Raw genomic sequence first — 19,331 nt, forward strand, 5'->3', positions numbered from 1 at the left:
ACTGCAGGGGAAGGGCTGTTACCAAAAACATGGACCCGCATCCTGTATTCAGTGATGTCCTTTGTCGCGATACCAGAAGAACCTCAGATAGTTCCTATGGTCCTCTCTCACCACAAAGCAGTAGAACATCTGTTGGATGTCTGCGGTTACTGCTACGAGCTCTTTCCTAAAGCGAATCAGCACGCCAAGGAGGGTGTTGTTTAGGTCTGGACCCGTGAGCAGAACGTTGTTGAGTGAGATGCCACAGTGCTGAGCGCTGCAGTCGAAAACTACTCTTATTTGACTTGGTTTCTGGGGGTGATAAACTCCAAAAATCGGGAGATACCAGCACTCTTCTCCTTCTTTGAGTGGAGGTGCTAATTCAGCATGGTTACTCTCGAAAACCTTTTCCATGAAGGCAATGAACTGTTCCTTCATTTCGGGCTTTCTATCTAATGTGTGCCGCAGTGATGCGAGGCGTGACAGTGCCTGATCGCGATTGTTAGGCAGAAGAAGCTGCGGTACCTTGAAGGGGAGAGGCGCAACCCAGCGGTTCGCCTCATCTTTGTGAAATTCTTTCTCCATAATATTCATGAAAGCTTCGTCTTCGAAGGAGAGAGCACCTTTGTTGTCATCTTTTGTCTTTTCAAACACGGTGTGCCCCAGTTTGTCGACAGCTCTGGTGTCAGCCGAGCACCCCCATGCTGTGTGAGAGAAATCACCTTGTTGCTCCCCGCCGTAGCTCGCTCTCTCTTTCAGGTGGATGTGACTTGGGCAGTGTGGTAAACCACTTTTATCGTTACACTATAGTTATCACTGTTTTGTTATCACCGTTATCACTGTTGTATCACGATACGAGGTCGCCTCTTGTCGCGCTGTTATACCTGGGCTGACCACCTCTGACTCCGCCCATGGCTCCACCTACCTGCCCAGGTATAAAGGTAGTCGACTGGCTGGTATTCCTCCTTGTTGGACCCGATCACCCACGAGGGTGGGCTCTGTTATTTAGTCAATAAAAACCTTTAGTTACGTTCCTAACTCGTCGCCTTTTATTGGACGAATTGATAGGTATATCAATTTTATTGACTAAATTTTAAAGATGTCTACTACTGGCCAGCCAGAAGCCCTCCCAGAAGCACAGCCACACCAGCCGGCTTGGCTGCAAGCCCTCAAACCACCGTACCTGGATCTAAACCCACAGGCAGCAAACGCAGCCCTCAACTTCAAACACTGGCTGGACTGCTTCGAATCCTACCTGGAAGAATCCGGCGCCCCGCAGAGATCCAAACTAAGACTTCTGAACGCCCAAGCGAGCCCGAGAGTATACGCACTCATACAGGACACGACTACGTACGAGGCCGCTATCAACCTACTGAAACAGCAGTACCGCAGCCCGGTAAATTACATGTACACCAGGCACCTCCTAAGATCCCGCCCGCAACAGCCAGGAGAGTCTGTAGCTGAATTTTTACGGGCGCTAAGAGCACTCGGCAGGAACTGTGACTTTAAAGCGGTGACGGCTGTTGAAAATACGGAAGATAATATCCGCGATGCCTTTGTGAAAGGCCTACGGTCCGACTACTCACGGCAAAGACTGCTTGAAGCTAAAGACCTCGACCTGGACAAAGCTGAAGCCCTCGCTCTCTCCCTGGAGGTGGCCCATCAGGACCAGGAGGCGTTTTCCAGGTACTGCTCGCGACCCTGGGACTCGGGCCCGACCCCTACCGCAATACCCTTCGCAGCGCCGCCCCCGGGACCTACCTCAGCGTCGGCGTCCCGGACCCGACCGGGCCCGCCACCCCCGGTACCGGCTCCGACATCGGGCACCCGCGATCGGGCCGCCGGCTGCTTCTTTTGCGGCCAGGAGAAGCACCCGAGGTCGCGCTGCCCAGCCAGGAACTCTACCTGCACAACCTGCAGGAAGAAAGGCCACTTCTCTAAGGCCTGCAGGAGCGGATCTTCAGAGGCCAGCAGTGCCTCATGCGAACTGTGGGGGCGGCCATCTTCTTTCACGGCAACTGAGGCCAGTATCCCCACACGTGAGTCATGGGGGCGGCCATCTTTGATCAAGGCAACCGACCCCAATAGTGCCTCATGTGAGTTATGGGGGCAGCCATCTTCTCCGCCATTTTGTCCTACCTCGTGGGAGACGCCATTTTACACACCACGCCCGACTGCCACCGGGCCCCCGGACCCGACGACCGCCTCGCCCGCAGACGACAACGACTCGCTTACCTACACGCTAGCCTCCGTCACTCTGGATCAAGCCCGCCCACACCACCTGTCCAAGTCGATGATGGACATCAAAGTAAACGGCCACGCCACGACCTGCCTGTTCGACAGCGGAAGCACGGAGAGCTTCATCCACCCAGACACGGTGAGCCACTACTCCCTCCCTGTCCTGCCAACGCGCAACCGAATCTCGATGGCATCGAGGTCCCACGCCACGGACATTAGCGGCTACTGTGCTGTGACCTTGTCGGTTAAGGGTACAGAGTATAAAAACTTTAAACTCCTCGTCCTCCCCCAGCTCTGCGCTGCCGTCCTACTAGGGCTGGACTTCCAATCCCACCTCCAAAGTGTAACCCTAGCATACGGTGGACCCCTCCCCCCACTCACAGTCGACAACCAGCGAAGGTTAAACCGCCCACCGCGTAACACCTGCAGCCTATCCACCCTCAAGGTGCCGCCACCTTCCCTGTTCGCTAACCTCACCCCCGACTGCAAACCCGTCGCTACCAAGAGCAGGCGGTACAGCGCTGGGGACAGAGCTTTCATTAGCTCTGAGGTGCAGCGTCTCCTGAAGGAGGGCATCATCGAGGGGAGCAACAGCCCCTGGCGTGCCCAGGTCGTGGTCGTTAAGACCGGCGATAAAAATCGCCTGGTCATCGACTACAGCCAGACCATAAACAGATACACCCAGCTGGATGCATACCCCCTTCCCCGCATATCTGACATGGTCAATCAGATTGCACAATACCGCGTATTCTCGACCATCGACCTTAAGTCGGCCTACCACCAACTCCCTATCCACCCCGAGGACCGCCAGTACACCGCCTTCGAGGCGAATGGGCGCCTATACCACTTCCTTAGGGTCCCCTTCGGTGTCACCAACGGGGTCTCGGTCTTCCAAAGGGAGATGGACCGGATGGTTGACCAGAACGGACTGCAGGCCACATTCCCCTACCTAGATAACGTCACCATCTGCGGCCGCGACCGGCAGGACCACGACGTGAATCTGGAGAAATTCCTCCGTACAGCCCAACGGCTGAACCTCACCTACAATAAGGAGAAATGTGTGTTTAACACCTCGCGCCTTGCCATCCTTGGCTGTGTAGTAGAGAACGGACTCATCGGCCCCGACCCCGAAAGAATGCGCCCCCTCATGGAGCTACCCCTCCCCCACTGCCCTAAGGCACTTAAGAGAACCCTGGGGCTCTTCGCCTACTATGCCCAATGGGTGCCCAATTATGCGGACAAAGCCAGACCCCTCATGAAGTCCACATCCTTCCCCCTTACGGAGGAAGCGTGCGCAGCCTTCTCCCTCATTAAGGGAGACATTGCCAAGGCCACTATGCACGCAGTGGATGAGTCCATCCCCTTCCAAGTCGAGAGCGATGCATCCGACTTCGCCCTAGCCGCCACCCTTAACCAGGAGGGGAGACCGGTGGCCTTCTTCTCAAGGACCCTACAGGGCCCTGAGATCCGACACTCGTCGGTCGAGAAGGAGGCCCAGGCGATTGTGGAGGCGGTACGACGCTGGAGGCACTACCTGGCAGGCAAACGATTTACCCTCCTTACCGACCAACGTTCGGTCGCCTTTATGTTTAATAACAAGCTGAGGGGCAAAATCAAGAATGACAAGATCTTGAGGTGGAGAATCGAGCTCTCCACCTACGATTATGATATCTTGTACCGGCCAGGTAAGCTGAACGAACCCCCCGATGCTCTGTCACGAATTACATGCGCCAGCGCGCAAAGTGATAGACTTCAGACCCTCCACAACGACCTCTGCCACCCCGGGGTCACCAGACTTTACCACTTCATTAAGGCCCGCAACCTGCCCTACTCCATCGAGGAGGTCAGGACCATAACCAGGAACTGCCAGACCTGCGCCGAGTGCAAACCGCACTTCTTTAGGCCGGACAGAGCAAGCCTGATCAAGGCCACCCGCCCCTTCGAGCGCCTGAGCATCGACTTTAAGGGGCCCCTCCCGTCCTCTGACCGTAATGTGTACTTCCTCAACATTGTTGATGAGTACTCCCGTTTCCCCTTTGCCTTCCCCTGCCCAGACATGACCAGTACCACGGTCATTAAATGCCTGAACGACCTCTTCGCCTTGTTCGGGTTCCCAAACTATATACATAGTGACCGGGGCTCCTCTTTCATGAGCGAGGAACTCCGTCAGTTCCTACTAGCGAGAGGTATTGCAGCAAGTAGGACCACCAGCTACAACCCCCAAGGGAACGGCCAGGTGGAAAGAGAGAACGCGACGGTATGGAAGGCCGTCCTCTTAGCCTTAAAGTCTAAGGGCCTCCCAACCTCCCGCTGGCAGGAAGTCCTCCCGACAGCGCTGCACTCCATCCGGTCACTACTTTGCACTGCCGTTAACGCCACCCCCCATGAACGAATGTTTGTTTTCCCCAGGAAGTCGACTACGGGAACCACTCTACCAACCTGGCTGACCTCTCCGGGGCCCGTCTTGCTGCGAAAGCACGTGAGGGCCCATAAAACAGACCCCCTGGTCGAAAGGGTGAACCTCCTGCACGCCAACCCCCAGTACGCCTACGTGGCTTACCCAGACGGGCGGGAGGACACTGTCTCCTTACGAGACCTCGCACCCTCGGGCACTCCGGAGACACCACCTTTACCCCCCCCCACCACCCCCCCAATTCCAGCCCAGGTAGACGGCATGCCGGAACCCCACGAGCCTTCGCCGACCACGCAGACACCAGCACTAACACCGGATAATGCAGCACCGCCGCTGCGACGATCGGAGAGGCTTACGAGGCCTCCGGACAGACTGACATACCAGAACTGGTAGTACACTTCACCCCGCCGGACTCAAATCTAAAGAAGGGGTGAATGTGGTAAACCACTTTTATCGTTACACTATAGTTATCACTGTTGTATTGTTATCACCGTTATCACTGTTGTATCACGATACGAGGTCGCCTCTTGTCGCGCTGTTATACCTGGGCTGACCACCTCTGACTCCGCCCATGGCTCCACCTACCTGCCCAGGTATAAAGGTAGTCGACTGGCTGGTATTCCTCCTTGTTGGACCCGATCACCCACGAGGGTGGGCTCTGTTATTTAGTCAATAAAAACCTTTAGTTACGTTCCTAACTCGTCGCCTTTTATTGGACGAATTGATAGGTATATCAGGCAGGGAGTGAGGAAAGAGGGTCGTCCGCTTTCTAGCACGTTGGTCTTAAAGGTGCTTACGTTGGGCTTGTGAGCTTGGCCTAGGCACACTTCTCCCACGAGCACCCAGCCTAAGTCGAGTCTTTGGGCAAAGGGGGCATCGTGTGGTCCGTTAACTTGCTCGCTCACCTTATGCACCCTCACCACATCTCTCCCAAGCAGGAGGAGAATCTGGGCCTTTGGATCCAATGCTGGGATGCATGATGCTATGGGCTTTAGGTGGGCATGGTGAAGTGCTGTCTCAGGCGTTGGTATCTCCGATCGGTTGTTCGGGATTTCACTGCACTCTATCAGTGGCGGTAAGTCTATGCTCACCCCTTCACTCACTGCCTTGGCACAGAACCCATCTGCTTTCCTTCCTGCCATCTCCAAGAGTCCGGTACAGGTTCTCAGTGAGTAAGAGACTGGGCTACTCTCGACACCAAATATGTCAAAAAAGTCTGACCGTGCGAGTGACCGGTTACTTTGGTCATCGAGTATTGCGTACATGTTAACTGAGCGGTCGCGCTGTCCTTGTGGGTAGACTCTTACAAGGCATATTTTGGAACACGATCGCCCTGTGAGGCCTTGGCCACACACCTCAGTGCATATGGAGCTCACCGTTGGTGCAGTGGTAAGGGTTCCCTTTCTCTCGTCTCCGGGCTCAGAGTCTTTGATGGTTGGCTTTTCCGTTGTGGAGGTCGGACCTGGGTACATAGCTGTGCTGTGGCGGTCACTCTCACACTCCCTGCATCTCAACGCTATCCTAAAGTCTCTTGCAGTGTGGGAAACGGAGGTGCAACACCTAAAGCATATCCCATTATCTTTGAGGTAGGCTCTGCGTTCATCTATGGTCTTGTTTCTGAAGCCTCTACATTTTGCGAGTGGACGAGGCTTATGATGGATGGGGCAGTGTTTTCCGGGATCGTCTTCATTCTTTGCTGCATCTATGCTGATGTCGGTCTTTGCAGTGACATCCGTCTTATGCACAGATATAGGCATTCTTGTGCCTACGTACTTTGACATGGGCTTCTCATACTTTGAGGGTCCACTACAGTAGCTGGACAGGGCAAAGCTTGGATCATTTCTAATTCTGGCCTCTCTGCAGATAAAGTTCACAAAGAAGGAAAATGGGGGAAACCACATGTGGTTGTCTTCTTTGAATTTTGAGCCTACGTTGATCCATTTTTCTTGGAGAGGGTGGGGCAACTTCTCCACTATTGGGTTGATGCCGCGAGCCGTATCTAAATAGGAGAGCCCAGGTAAGTATCCGTCTGTTTTGGCTGCCAGTAACTCCATTAAAAGGTCTCCTAGTTCTCTAAGCTTAAGGTAGTCTCTGTTACCTATTTTAGGAAAGTTTTCCAGCTTACTGAAGAGGGCTTTCTCTATCACCTCAGGAGCGCAGTAACACTCCGAGTCTTGCCCAGACCATTCTAAGGGCTGTGCTTGGGTCATTTGTGTACACAAACCGGATCCTACGGGCATGTTCTGACGATTCTTTGCCCAGCCATGATGACAATAAATCCAACTCCTCACCATCACTCAGGCTCAAGCCGCCAGTGGCATTAAGGAAAGATGACTGCCATGCTCTAAAACTCTCTGGCTTGTCATCCAATTTTGTGAGACCTGTCCTTACAAGTTCTTTATGTGCCAAATATTGGGCAATGCCTGTCATATTAGGAGTCTGTGCATGGGTTGCCAGAGTATGATCGCATCGGAAGGGCTGCGATTGGATGGGAGACTGCCATGCCGGGTGACCTGTTCTAACCTTTGAAAAGGGTTCTTTTTTGATGTATGGAATTTTGGCATAAGTACCTTCCAAGTGGTGGATTGAGGCACAGGTTTCTTCGGGAGCGCTACAAACTCTCCTTCGTGTGACCAGTCATCAATAACAAGGAAAGGGTCGTCATCAGTGTAGCGTGAATGATCCACCTGAGTGACCTCATGTTGGGCTGGTGATGGCGATTCCGTGTTCTCGTGCAATGGTTCAAAGTTTGGGAAGGAGAAGATGTCTGTGCGTGTCCTAGCCTGCTCCTGGACATAGTCGCTTGTCCGCCTCTCAGTGCTTTGAGGTGATGCAGGACGAGCAATGCTGCGGTGCTCTCCCACCTCTGCTTCTAGTGCCGCTTCCCATATCTCCGCCTCAGCAGTAGCGGCAGCTGCTTCTTTCTCAATGTGTAGTGCCTCCAGCGTGGCGTCCAATGTAGCAGCCTCTGCTTGTAGTCGGACCTTCTCTTTCTCCAATGTAGCAGCCTCTGCTTGTAGTCGGACCTTCTCTTTCTTCACAGCCAGTTCCTGTTTAGCAAAGGTCACGCGAGCCTGTGCCGCTTTAGCTTTAGCCCAGGCTCTAGCTGCTGCTACACTGGCTGTTGATGATCTAGATGAGCGTGTACCTCTTGAGCTGGTCACAGATCTCTGCTCGTCTTGGAAGCTCTTGCCGTCCATGATTGCACCGTGCTGCACTGCAAATGTTGCTTGTTGCGCCAGCTGATGACTTGCCTTTTTACTATACTGTCCTCCCTACGTGTATGTGTCTGTACGCAGTTAGACAGCCAGCCAAACTCCTTTCAATAATGACATGGGAGTCAGGATGTAGCGTCCAAGCTCCGGTGTTTAATAATGACCCACTTGCATGAGGTCAGTGAAACAATACAAATCAGTTGCATTGGGTTGGAGTAAAACTGAGAAAGAAAAAAGAAAGAAATGCACCTTGTTACATACATGAGATATAACTAACATCTAAACATGAATATGTAATGAAACCATTCAACTCACAGGCAATGCTTTCGAAGGCGTAACAATGTAAGATTACAGCGGATTAACTTGCAGCACGCTCCATGCTGCTATGACCTCTTTGTTTGCTATCACTATACTACTTCCTGTTGAGTGACCCTACTGGCCATTTCCATTTACTGCCACCTACTGGCGGCAACAAAACGAAACTCCTGCAATTATAAGGCAGAACAATAGGTAAAGGGACAGAATTTTGCTTATAAGGGATAAATTAGCTTAAGTCTGTCACCTGAATCTTCTAACTCTTGTAGAAGTTCTGCTCTCTGAGCGCGTTTGTATTTAACCCACTTCTGTTGAGGATAGAAACAGGCATCATGTGCTTAGCCTTGGGAGGAAAGCATTCGGGCAAAATTACTCGGGGAGTCAGTTTTCCCAGTACCCTGGCTAAATTTCCTGCCTCAACACCACCAAAAATAGGTTAACTGGTCATTCATCATGTGGTATGTGGGATCTTGCTGTGTACAAGATGGCTGCCACATTTGCCCACATAACAGTCATTGCACTCAACATAATTCATCGTAAAGTGTTTTGAGATGTTTGAGAGATGTAATGAGGTGTTTCTTTCCTTTGGAATGGTGACATGTGACAATCGAATTTATTTCTTCATATTTACAGGCTGTTATACATCGCATTGATAAAACGCATCTGTGTATTTTGTGAGATTTCTTTGGAACATTTTATTGACTTGACATTGACTGTCGGCATAGGTTAGGAAATTGGAGGCACAGAGGCAGTTTTGCTTCCAGTGGAAATCTAGTTTGGGCGCAGTTACTGAATCAAGGGCTTGGGAATTGTCTGTAAGGTAACAAAGTACAATCCCGGGGACCAATCTTCTTTTCTATGTCCAGGCCACTTTGCCGGCGTCTCTACCTTCCCTGTAGGTAAGTATTCGTGATGTGGCAGTGTTTGATTGACAGCGCAATCAGAAAGATCTCACAAAGCTCCAAGCTATGATCAGTTGTCCATATTTTGTATTGCCGTGAAGTAGTTAGTGTCAATGCAAATGGGGTTGTGTAACTCTGGTATGAAATTGGCTTCATACTCGGGCGAGTGATGTGAGGCGAGCTGGAGGAACTAGTCCCATACCTCTTGGGCTTTGCAACAGCTGCAGTACTTTCTTCTAGGAAACTTCTTAAGTTTGAGCCTGGACCGGATTTACACCCTGTGTGGTGGAATAACTGAAGTGGTGTGAGCCGAGCCTACCCTCAGCAGGGCTCTGACTCCGCTTCTCAGCAGCCCCGGATTTGCACCACTAGTTTAAAGTCAGTATGAAGCTGGAATCACTTAATACGTAGCATAATCTAGCAGTCTAGGCCATAAGCTCTGGAATTCCCTCACTAAACTTCTCCATCTCTCCACCTCTGTCTCCTTCTTTAAGACCCCCTTAAAGTCTACCCTGTTGACCAAGCTTTGGTCATCTGCCCTAATGTCTCCTTATGTGTCTTGTGTCAACTTTTGTCTGATTATCCTCCTGTGAAGCTCCTTTGGACGTTTTACTATGTTAAAAGCGCTTTAAAAAAAAATTCATTCGCACAATGTGGGCATCGCTGGCAAGGCCAGCATTGCCCATCCCTAGCGACGATGAAGGAACGCGATATATTTCCAAGCCAGGATGGTGTGTGACTTGGAGGTGGTGGTGTTCCCATGCGCCTGCTGCCCTTGTTCTTCTAGGTGGCAGAGGCCGCGGGTTTGGGAGGTGCTGCCGAAGAACCCTTGGCGAGTTGCTGAAGTATATCTTGAAGATGGGGATGTTCATGGAGCCTCCTCCACCCATTAGTTGTTTAAATGGTCCACCACCATTCACGACTGGCAGGACTGCGGAGCTTTGATTTGATCAGTTGATTGTGGGATTGTTTAGCTCAGTCTATAGCATGCTGCTTCCGCTGTTTAGCATGCATGTAGTCCCGTGTTGTAGCTTCACCAGATTGGCACCTGATTCTTAGGTATGCCTGGTGCTGCTCATGGCATACTCTTCACTGAACCAGGGTTGGTCGCCTGGCTTGATAGTAATGGTAGAGTGAGGGATATGCTGGGCCATGAGGTTACAGATTGTGGTGGAATACAATTCTGTTGCTGCTGATGGCCCACAACGCCTCATGGATGCCCAGTTTTGAGCCGCTAGACCTGTTCTGAATTATTTTGCACGGTGGTAGTGCCACACAACACGATGGAGGGTGTCCTCAGTGTGAAGACGGAACTTCATCTCCACAAGGACTGTGCGGTGGTCACTCCAACCAATGTTGTTATGGACTGATGCATCTGCGACAGGTAGATTGGTGAGGACGAGGTCCAATCTGGCAGCTATGTCCTTCAGAACTGGACCAGCTCGGTTTGTAGTGGTACTACCGAGCCACTCTTGGTGATGGACATTGAAGTCCCCCACCCAGAGTACATTCTGTGCTCTTGCTACCCTCAGTGCTTCTTTCAAGTGGTGTTCAACATGGCGGAGTACTGATTCAGCAGCTGAGGGAGGGTGGTAGGTGGTAATGCATCCAAGTTTGCTGACAATACAAAGCTAGGTGCGAAAGTAAGCTATGAGGAGGACATAAAGAGCCTGCAAAGGGATATAGACAGGTTAAGTGAGTGGGCAATAAGGTGGCAGATGGAGTATAATATGGGGAAATGTGAGGTTATTCACTTTGGTAGGAAGAATAGAAAAACAGAATCTTTTTTAAATGGTGAGAAACTATTAAATGTTGGTGTTGAGAGAGATTTAGGTGTCCTCGTGCAGGAAACACAGAGAGTTAGCATGCAGGTACAGCAAGCAATTAGGAAGGCAAATGGCATGTTGGCCTTTATTGCAAGGGGGTTGGAGTACAAGAATAAGGAAGTCTTGCTACAATTGTACAGGGCCTTGGTGAGACTACACCTGGAGTACTGTGCACAGTTTTGGTCTCCTTATCTAAGGAAGGATATACTTGCCTTGGAGGCGGTGCAACGAAGGTTCACTAGATTGATTCCTGGGATGAGAGGGCTGTCCTATGATGAGAGATTGTGTGGAATGGGCCTATACTCTCTGGAGTTTAGAAGAATGAGAGGTGATCTCATTGAAACATACAAGATTCTGAAGGGGATTGACAGGGTAGATGCTGAGAGGATGTTTTCCCCAGCTGGAGAGTCTAGAACTAGGGGGGCATAGTCTCAGGATAAGGGGTCAGCTCTTTAAGACTGAGATGAGGAGGAATTTCTTCACTTGGAGGGTTGTGAATCTTTGGAATTCGCTGCCCCAGAGGGCTGTGGATGCTGAATTATTGAGTATATTCAAGGCTGAGATAGATAGATTTTTGGACTCCAGAGGAATCGAGGGATATGGAGATCCGGTGGGAAAGTGGAGTTGAGGTCGAAGATCAGCCATGATCTTATTGAATGGCGGAGCCGGCTCGAGGGGCCGTATGGCCTACTCCTGCTCCTAATTCTTATGTAATCAACAAGATGTTTCCTTGCCCATGTTTGACCTGATGCCATGAGACTTCATGGGGTCCAGGGTCAATGTTGAGGACTCCCAGAGCCACTGTATACCACTGCGCCGCCACCTCTGTTTGGTCTGTTCTACCCAGGGCTGGTGATGGAAGAGTCTGGGATGTTGGTAGGATTCTGTGAAAACATGTCAGACTGTTGCTTGACTAATCTGTGGGACAGCTAGCCCAGTTTTGGCACAATTCCTGAGATATTAGTGAGGAGGACTTTGCAGGGTCGACTGGGCTAGGTGTGCCTCTGTCGTGTCTAGGGTGGTCCGTCCAGTTTTATTCTTGATATGCTTTATCGTAGCGGTTTGATACAACTGAGTCAACCACATTGCTGTGGGTTTGGAGTCACATATAGGCCAGACTAGGTAATGACGGCAGATTTCTTTCCATAAAGGACATTCGTGAACCATTTGGGCTTTTTACGACAATCCGACAGCTTCATGGTCACCATTACTGATACTAGCTTTTTATTTAAATTCCCCAGCTGCTGTGGTGAGATTTGAACTTGTGTCTCCGGATCATTAGTCCGGTAACATAACCCCTATGCTACCGTACCCACAGATCGTCGTCATCGTTGTTGTCTCGCCCTTTTAAAGTGAAAGAGCTGATTGTTCCTCCAGCTCTTTGTTAGCAATAAACTTAACTGGCATTTGGATAATGGTCCCGCACATCTCGCTTTCCCCTGACCTGTAAATGGTATGGAGTGGACAGTCTAACTTGAGTCTGTTGGTGCTGCCTTTCTCTAAGCAGGTGCCAGTCTGAAACCAATATTAATGCAGTAGTATAACTGCCTATATACCATAGTGTAACTGTGTCCAACAAGCACTGAAGGCATTTTCAGTTTTGGGATCAAACTGTGAATGTGATGGACCCCTGGAGATCAGAATGTTTTCCCTTTGCCAGCTTTCTCCTCTCCTTATCTGAAGACTTGACTCATTGCTGTGGCTGGGTTCACCCAGTCACCCTGATCTCCCCAGTCTTCTGTGTGTTTTAACAGTCAGTGGTTGCCAGGGTATTTTATAACGGGGGTTGTGCAGGGGAGGGGGCTGCTGGGGGGTTTATTCCAACCATACGAAAATACAAAACTGAAAGGCAGGAAAAGACCAGCTGGTCCATATGGCCGGAGCATCACGACTAAACACTTCTTGCACCTCCCCCACCTCCCACCCACCCCGCAGCCATGTAATCTCCTGAAAGAGGCAAAGACCAGAGTAAAATCCCAGGGCCCCATAAGGGAAAAAATACTCTGGAAAATTCCTCTCCGACCCCCTCAGGCGATCTAAGCTTGATTTTGTCCCACCTGACACCCACATGTGTTCCTCCAGCCAAGGGATTTCTAGAAAGCAATCAGGAGCAGGAATGCTCTTCCCCACCCCCCCCCCTCATGAAGGCAGGGGCACTGAGGCCAATTGTAGGGCTCCTGCCCACACACTGGTTGATATTAGCTAACTCAGCCCAGACCAGGGATTAAACCTGTGGGCTTCCTGGTCTGTGTGGCTCAGCCATCAGGAAGCTCTGAGATGAGATTGGAGTAAAGTTGTGCCTGCAATTTTACTTTTTAAGTGTTTTTATGTAATGCTTCTTCAAACTTTATAGGACCCTCACGGAGAGTTGGAAAACAAGAATGTCCTCATTGTCCGTTACTCACCAGAGTTGACAGCTTCCAAGTTTGGCTTAGAAGTGGAGAAGGTGAAAGACATTCTGAGCACATGCAGAAACAGGCTGTACGAGGTCAGGAAACAGAGGCCCGGCCCCCACCTGGACAGCAAGATGCTGGCGTCATGGAACGGTGAGTGAGGGAGCTCCTATATGTCCTAACGCTGGATGGAGAATAGCTAACAGATTGCCTCATCAATCCCCAAGTGACTGAAATATGAGTGCTTGAGCTTCACAGATCTAAACGAATTGTAGATTGTGAATGAGTTCAATTCTTTCACATTGAGCCAAAAGGTAAAAAGAAAGACTTGCTTTTATATAGCACCTTTCACAGCCGTAGGATGTCCCAAAGTGCTTTACAGCCAATGAAGTACTTTTGAAATGTAGTCACTTGTTGTAATGTAGGGAACATGACAGCTAATTTGAGCACAGCAAGTTCCCACAAACAGCAATGAGATAATGACCAGATAAAAATAAATAGGGAACGCGTCCCCAACCAGTCGCATACGCGCCCATTCCAGTTTTCATAGCGACGGGTGTTGTGTTGTGTGAGTGGCGGGACACTTCATTAACATATTTAAGTCAAGCTCTCACCGTGCAGTTGGGTGCCTGATTTAAATTTAACAGCTGCCGCACGGGTTTCCCAGGGCTCGGAAAACTGGTAACGAAAGGGAGGCACGGGAGCTGCCAGCTCCACAAGGTAAGTGCCTGTTACAGCACTCTTTGTGGTCCAGGAGGAGCAGGTGTGCTCCCCCCCCCCCCCCCCCCCAAGGAAGCCTTAGGCCTCCCCTCTGCCGATCGCGGCTTCTCGCTCCCTCCCTCTCTCTCTCTCTCCCCCCCCCCCCCCCCCCGCAGCAGTCAGCCAGCCTGTCAATGGGCTGTCTGCCGGGTGTGAAACGGGTGAAAAAATTATAATGAGGTTGTGCCGTTAAATTTGGCTGGACCTCCGTGGTTCCCAGCCTTGCCGGGTTTTCCCCGCGCTCCCTTCCCGCCTTCCCGTAAATATTGGAACCTATGTTTCTGCAGATTAGTTTTGAATTTACCCCCCTTGAAATGCAGGCCGCGTCCCCTGGTTCCACTTTCCACTGTTCTGGACGAGATGAAGTAGCTCGTCATGTTCCACATTATCTAGTCCTTTTAGAATTGTAAAAACTGCAATCATATCGCCTCTCAACCTCTCAGAAACGTCTCAAAACGCTGCATAAAGAAAGAGATAGTTTGGAGTGTAGTGACTGTCATTATGTAGGCTTTAAATACTGTAAAGCTACAGATCTTTATTCTCAGGGACAACTCTGACTTGTCTGGGTTCCAAATTGTAATTGTACTGAGATGTTTACTGCCAAAAAAACTAAAGCATGTTGACAGTTTTAGGTTAGCATAAGCCTTCAGAGATAGGATTTTCTTAAACAGGAGCTTGGATTGTCATGTCTGTCTTTTCCATTCTGCTCTCTGTTGTTAAGCAGCTCACACAGTAATTAAAACTGTAGAGAAGAGATAAAGCATTTGGCTCGAAAATCTCATTATGCAATTACAACTGTAGGGTTCGGAATAATTACCTTTTGTTGAGCTCTCGTACACAGAAGGATTTGCCAAATAATGATCAGCCTCATTTTATCATCTTTTACATAACTTGCAGAATCTGCAGTATAGACTTTATTGTGCGTGTGTGTGTCGGCCTGGTCTCGGTTGGTAGCACACTCACCTGGGTCCGGCGCTGGTGAGGTCGAGTGTCGCACCAGTGCCTAATCTAGTCTGACGCTTGAGTGCAGTCGCAAGGGAGTGCTGCATAGTGAGAAGGGGCATAACCTTAAAATTAGAGCTGGTGTTTTGAGGGTAGATACAGAGAAACTATTTCCTCTGGTGGGAAAATCCAGAACAAGGAGTCATGATCTTAAAATTAGAACTGGGTTGTTCAGGGGTGATGTCAGGAAATCTGGTACTCTCTTCCCCCAGAAAGCTATGTTGGGGTTCAGCTAGAGCTTTCAAGATGAAGATCGATAGATTTTTGTTAGGTAAGGGTATTAAGGGATATGGAGCAAAGACGGGTAAATGGAGCTGAGGTGCAGATCAACCATGCTCTAATTGGTTGACGGAACAGGCTCAAGAGGCTAAATGGCCTAATCCTGTCCCTGTGTTCCTAAGTGCTGTCCTTCAGATGAAGTGTGAAACTGAAGGCCAGTCTGCTTCTTCAGCGTGTGCACACACACACACACACACACACACACACACACACACACACACACACACACAAATAAAAGACTGACTGCAGATTCTGCTAGTGATGTAAAAGATGCCAAAATGAGGCTGATTATCATTTGGCAAATCCTTCTCTGAAAGAGAGCTCGAGAAAAGATAATTATTCCGATCCCTGCAGTTGTAATCGCATAATGAGATTTTTTTTTAGCCAAACGCTTTATCTCTTCTCTTCGGTTTTAATCACTGTGCGAGCAACTTAACAATTTGGGGCAGAAGATGAAGAACAGGGAAATATTGTGGAGTTCTAGGGAAACCTTCCTCCCTTAACCGACGGCCCATTTCCCCTCCAAAAACAAACCCTGATTAACTGGACATTCACCTCATGGCAGTTTGCGGAATGTCATCTTTGCACTCTTCATCATGTGAAACATTTTACAATAACAACTTGCATTTATATAGCACCTTTAACGTAATAAAATATCCCAAGGCGCGTCATACGAGTATTTTCGGACAAAATTTGATGCCGAGCCACATAGGGGGGTATTAGGACAGATGACGAGACAGATTTTAAGGAGCATCTTAAAAGAGGAGAGAGAGGCGGAGAGGTTTAGGGAGGGAATTCCAGAGCTTGAGGCCTAGCCAGCTGAAGGCACGGCCGCCAGTGGTGGGGCGAAGAAAACCAGGGATGAGCAAGAGGCCAGAATTGGAGCAACACAGAAATGTTCAAATGTTTTAGCATTATAAGACACTCTGTAAATCCTCATATAAATGCTGTGTGCATGGGTTGCAGTGGAGCAGACTGTAGTGGATGGGTGGCGAAACAAGAAACCGTAATGGGTTTCAAGAAGGAACGAGGCAGGTTCTTGTCAACAAATGGGATTCAGGGTTATTTAGCTGGTCGAGATGGGCCGAAGGTTGTCTTCTGCCTGAAACTGTTCCTGTGTTACTATTTATATCACAGGTGACTGGATAACTCTTATGAGAGAAATGTATTAATACAGCGTAGGGCCAACAAAAAGTTGCACACCAACATGCTAGTGACATGCCAATGCTTTCTACATTTTTACACCTTTATGAGAAAGGAATAACTTGCATTTACATAGCACCTTTCGTGTCTACAGATCACTTCACAGACAATAACTTACTTGTGTGCACAGCAAGGTCCCACAAACAGCAGCGAGATCAATGACCAGATAAACTGTTTTTAGTGGTGTTGGTTGAGGTGATCAACGTTGGCCGAGACACTGGGAGAACTCTGTGGCTCTTCATAGATTAGTGCCGTGGGATCTTTTATTTCCAGCTGAGAGAAAGACAGCTCCTCTGACAATGCAGCACTCCGAGTGTCAGCCTGAATTGTGTGCTCAGGACACTGGAGGAGGGCTTGAACCCATGACCTCCTGACTCAGAGTTGCGAGTGCTACCAACTGAGCCCTGGCTGACACCATTTAATTAAGGACTGGGTGGCGCAATGGGCTGGACAGTGACCTTTCACCTCTGAGCCCTGGATGCCAATCCAGCCCAGACTTCTGAGACAAATGCTGATGATATGGATCCAACATGAGAGGAGTTAGTCTCACCCCAGCTCCATAGCATTAAACAGATTAAGAGGCCGTAAGGTGACTGATTTAGGAAATGCTTCAAGGTCACGCAGGTGGAGTATGGGTACTCTTCTGAACTGAGAGCAGAAACTAGAGGTAGTATTACTCTATATCTTACAGCTGCTGTGCCTGGCCTGGGAGAGTTTGAATGTCGAGGGAGCTTTACTCTGCACCCAACCTGTACCCTCCTTGATCTGGGAGTGTTTGACAGAAAAGATGGAGAAATTAGAGAAGCTGGCATTGCTCTCCTTAGAGCAGCGAAGGTTAAGGGGAAATTTAATAGAGGTGTTCAAAATCATGAGGGGTTTTGATAGAGTAAATAGTGAGAAACTGTTTCCACTGGCCAGAGGGTAATTGGCCACAGAACCAGAGGGGAGATGAGGAGAAGTTTTTTTACGCAGCGAGTTGCTATGATCTGGAATGCACTGCCTGAAAGTGTGGTGGAAGCAGAGTCAATAGTAACTTTCAAGAGGGAATTGGATAAATATTGGAAGGAGAGATATTTGCAGGGCTATGGACAAAGAGCAGGGGAGTGGGACTAATTGGAGAGCTCTTTCAAGCAACTGACACAGGCACGATGAACCGAATGGCCGCCTCCTGTGCTGTATGATTTTATGAACAGCATAGATGGAGTTTTACTCTGACCCGGGTGTGCTTGATGGGACAGTGTGGCGGGAGTCTAACTCTGCATCTAATCCATGACAGACCTCACACGAGAGCGCTGGATGCTGAATTCAAAAGTGTTCCATTCCCCTAGTGCTAACACCCATCACCTTGGGGAGCACGGAAACTTTAAAAAAAAATGTGAAATTTTGTAATCTGTATTAGACTCTTGGTGATCAAAGGCTCTGCAAAGGAAGAAAATAAATGATTTTCAGCATGCTTTATGATATTCAAATGCTGCCTTGCATTATAAGTTACCCGACAGCCATTCCAGTGACTGAGAGTGTTATTCCATTTGATGCCAAAGGCTTGCATTGTAAAGTAAGAATGTCTAATGTATTTACACAGGCAGCAACGTTTCAGCTCATTACCAGATTTGATCAGATTGATAGAAAATAATGAGAACTGATATTAAATGTTTAATTTCTTAAAGCAGGGCTCATGCCCAACCCTGGTGTCAGCCATGGCTCAGTGGGTAGCATTCTTGCCTTTAAGCCTGAAAGTCGTGGGTTCACAGTCCCACTCCAAAGACTTGAGCACAAAATCTAGGCTGACACTCCAGTGCAGTACTGAAGGCATGCTGCATGTAAAAGATTGCACGGCAATTTTCGAAGAAGTGCAGGGGAGTTCTCCCCAGTGCCCTGGCCAATCTTTATCCCTCAACCACCATCACTAAAACAGTTTATCTGGTCATTATCGCAGTGCTGTTTGTGGGACCGTGTTGTGCGCAAATTGGCTGCCGCGTTTCCTATATTGCAACAGTGACTACACTTCAAAAGTACTTCATTGGCTGTAAAGCGCTTTGGGACATCCTGAGGTCATGAAAGATGCTACAGATACACGTTTTTCTTTATGTTTCAGCAGCCCTGGTTCAGCCAGTGATTTGTACTTTTGACCAGAGGTTCAAGTTCTTTGGATTATTAGTCCAGGCCTCTGGGTTACTAGTCCAATAACATAACCACAACACTACTATACCCGTTAAAGTGCAGTGACTGTTGTGTTAGGAAATATGGCAACTATTTTATATACTGCAGGATCCCATGAACAGCAACGAGATAAATGCCCAATGAATCGGTTTTTTGGTGGTGTTGGAAGAGTGAGAAATGTTGATCAGGAAACTGAAGTTGCTCTTCCCTGAATGACGCCATGGGATCTGTTAAAAGTATCCTGCCTCTGGCTCTCTGCTTTCACCAGGGTCCAGCTTGCACCACATGCAGACGCATCACCTGGACACAAGCCTCATGAACTCACCTTCCGTGCTGTATCTCATGGCCGCATAATTTAGAAAAGCACCCCATCCACCACCTTAAACATTCACTCCCTCCACCACCGGCGTACCATGGCTGCAGTGTGTACCATCTACAAGATGCACTGCAGCAACTCGCCAAGGCTTCTTCGGCAGCACCTCCCAAACCCGCAACCTCTTCCACCTAGAAGGACAAGGGCAGCAGGCGCATGGGAACACCACCACCTCCAAGTTCCCCTCCAAGTCACACACCATCCTGACTTGGAAATATATCGCCGTTCCTTCATCGTCGCAGGGTCAAAATCCTGGAACTCCCTCCCTAACAGC

At 49.4% G+C, this 19,331-nt stretch overlaps 1 protein-coding gene across 6 annotated transcripts in view; it reads left to right on the forward strand.

The window, feature by feature from the left end:
• spata20 (spermatogenesis associated 20) overlaps positions 1–19,331 on the forward strand; it is a 475,652-nt gene that overhangs the window by 113,997 nt on the left and 342,324 nt on the right. For all 6 annotated transcript variants that reach the window (XM_085963329.1, XM_085963324.1, XM_085963327.1 and 3 more), the window contains exon 11: positions 13,242–13,434. In XM_085963329.1, the coding sequence (XP_085819455.1) occupies positions 13,242–13,434 (193 nt within the window). The remainder of the gene's footprint in view (positions 1–13,241; positions 13,435–19,331) is intronic.

This window comes from Somniosus microcephalus, chromosome 21 (assembly GCF_052327205.1).
Source record: "Somniosus microcephalus isolate GS21.2 chromosome 21, FLI_Smic_1.0, whole genome shotgun sequence".
Taxonomy (NCBI): domain Eukaryota; kingdom Metazoa; phylum Chordata; class Chondrichthyes; order Squaliformes; family Somniosidae; genus Somniosus; species Somniosus microcephalus.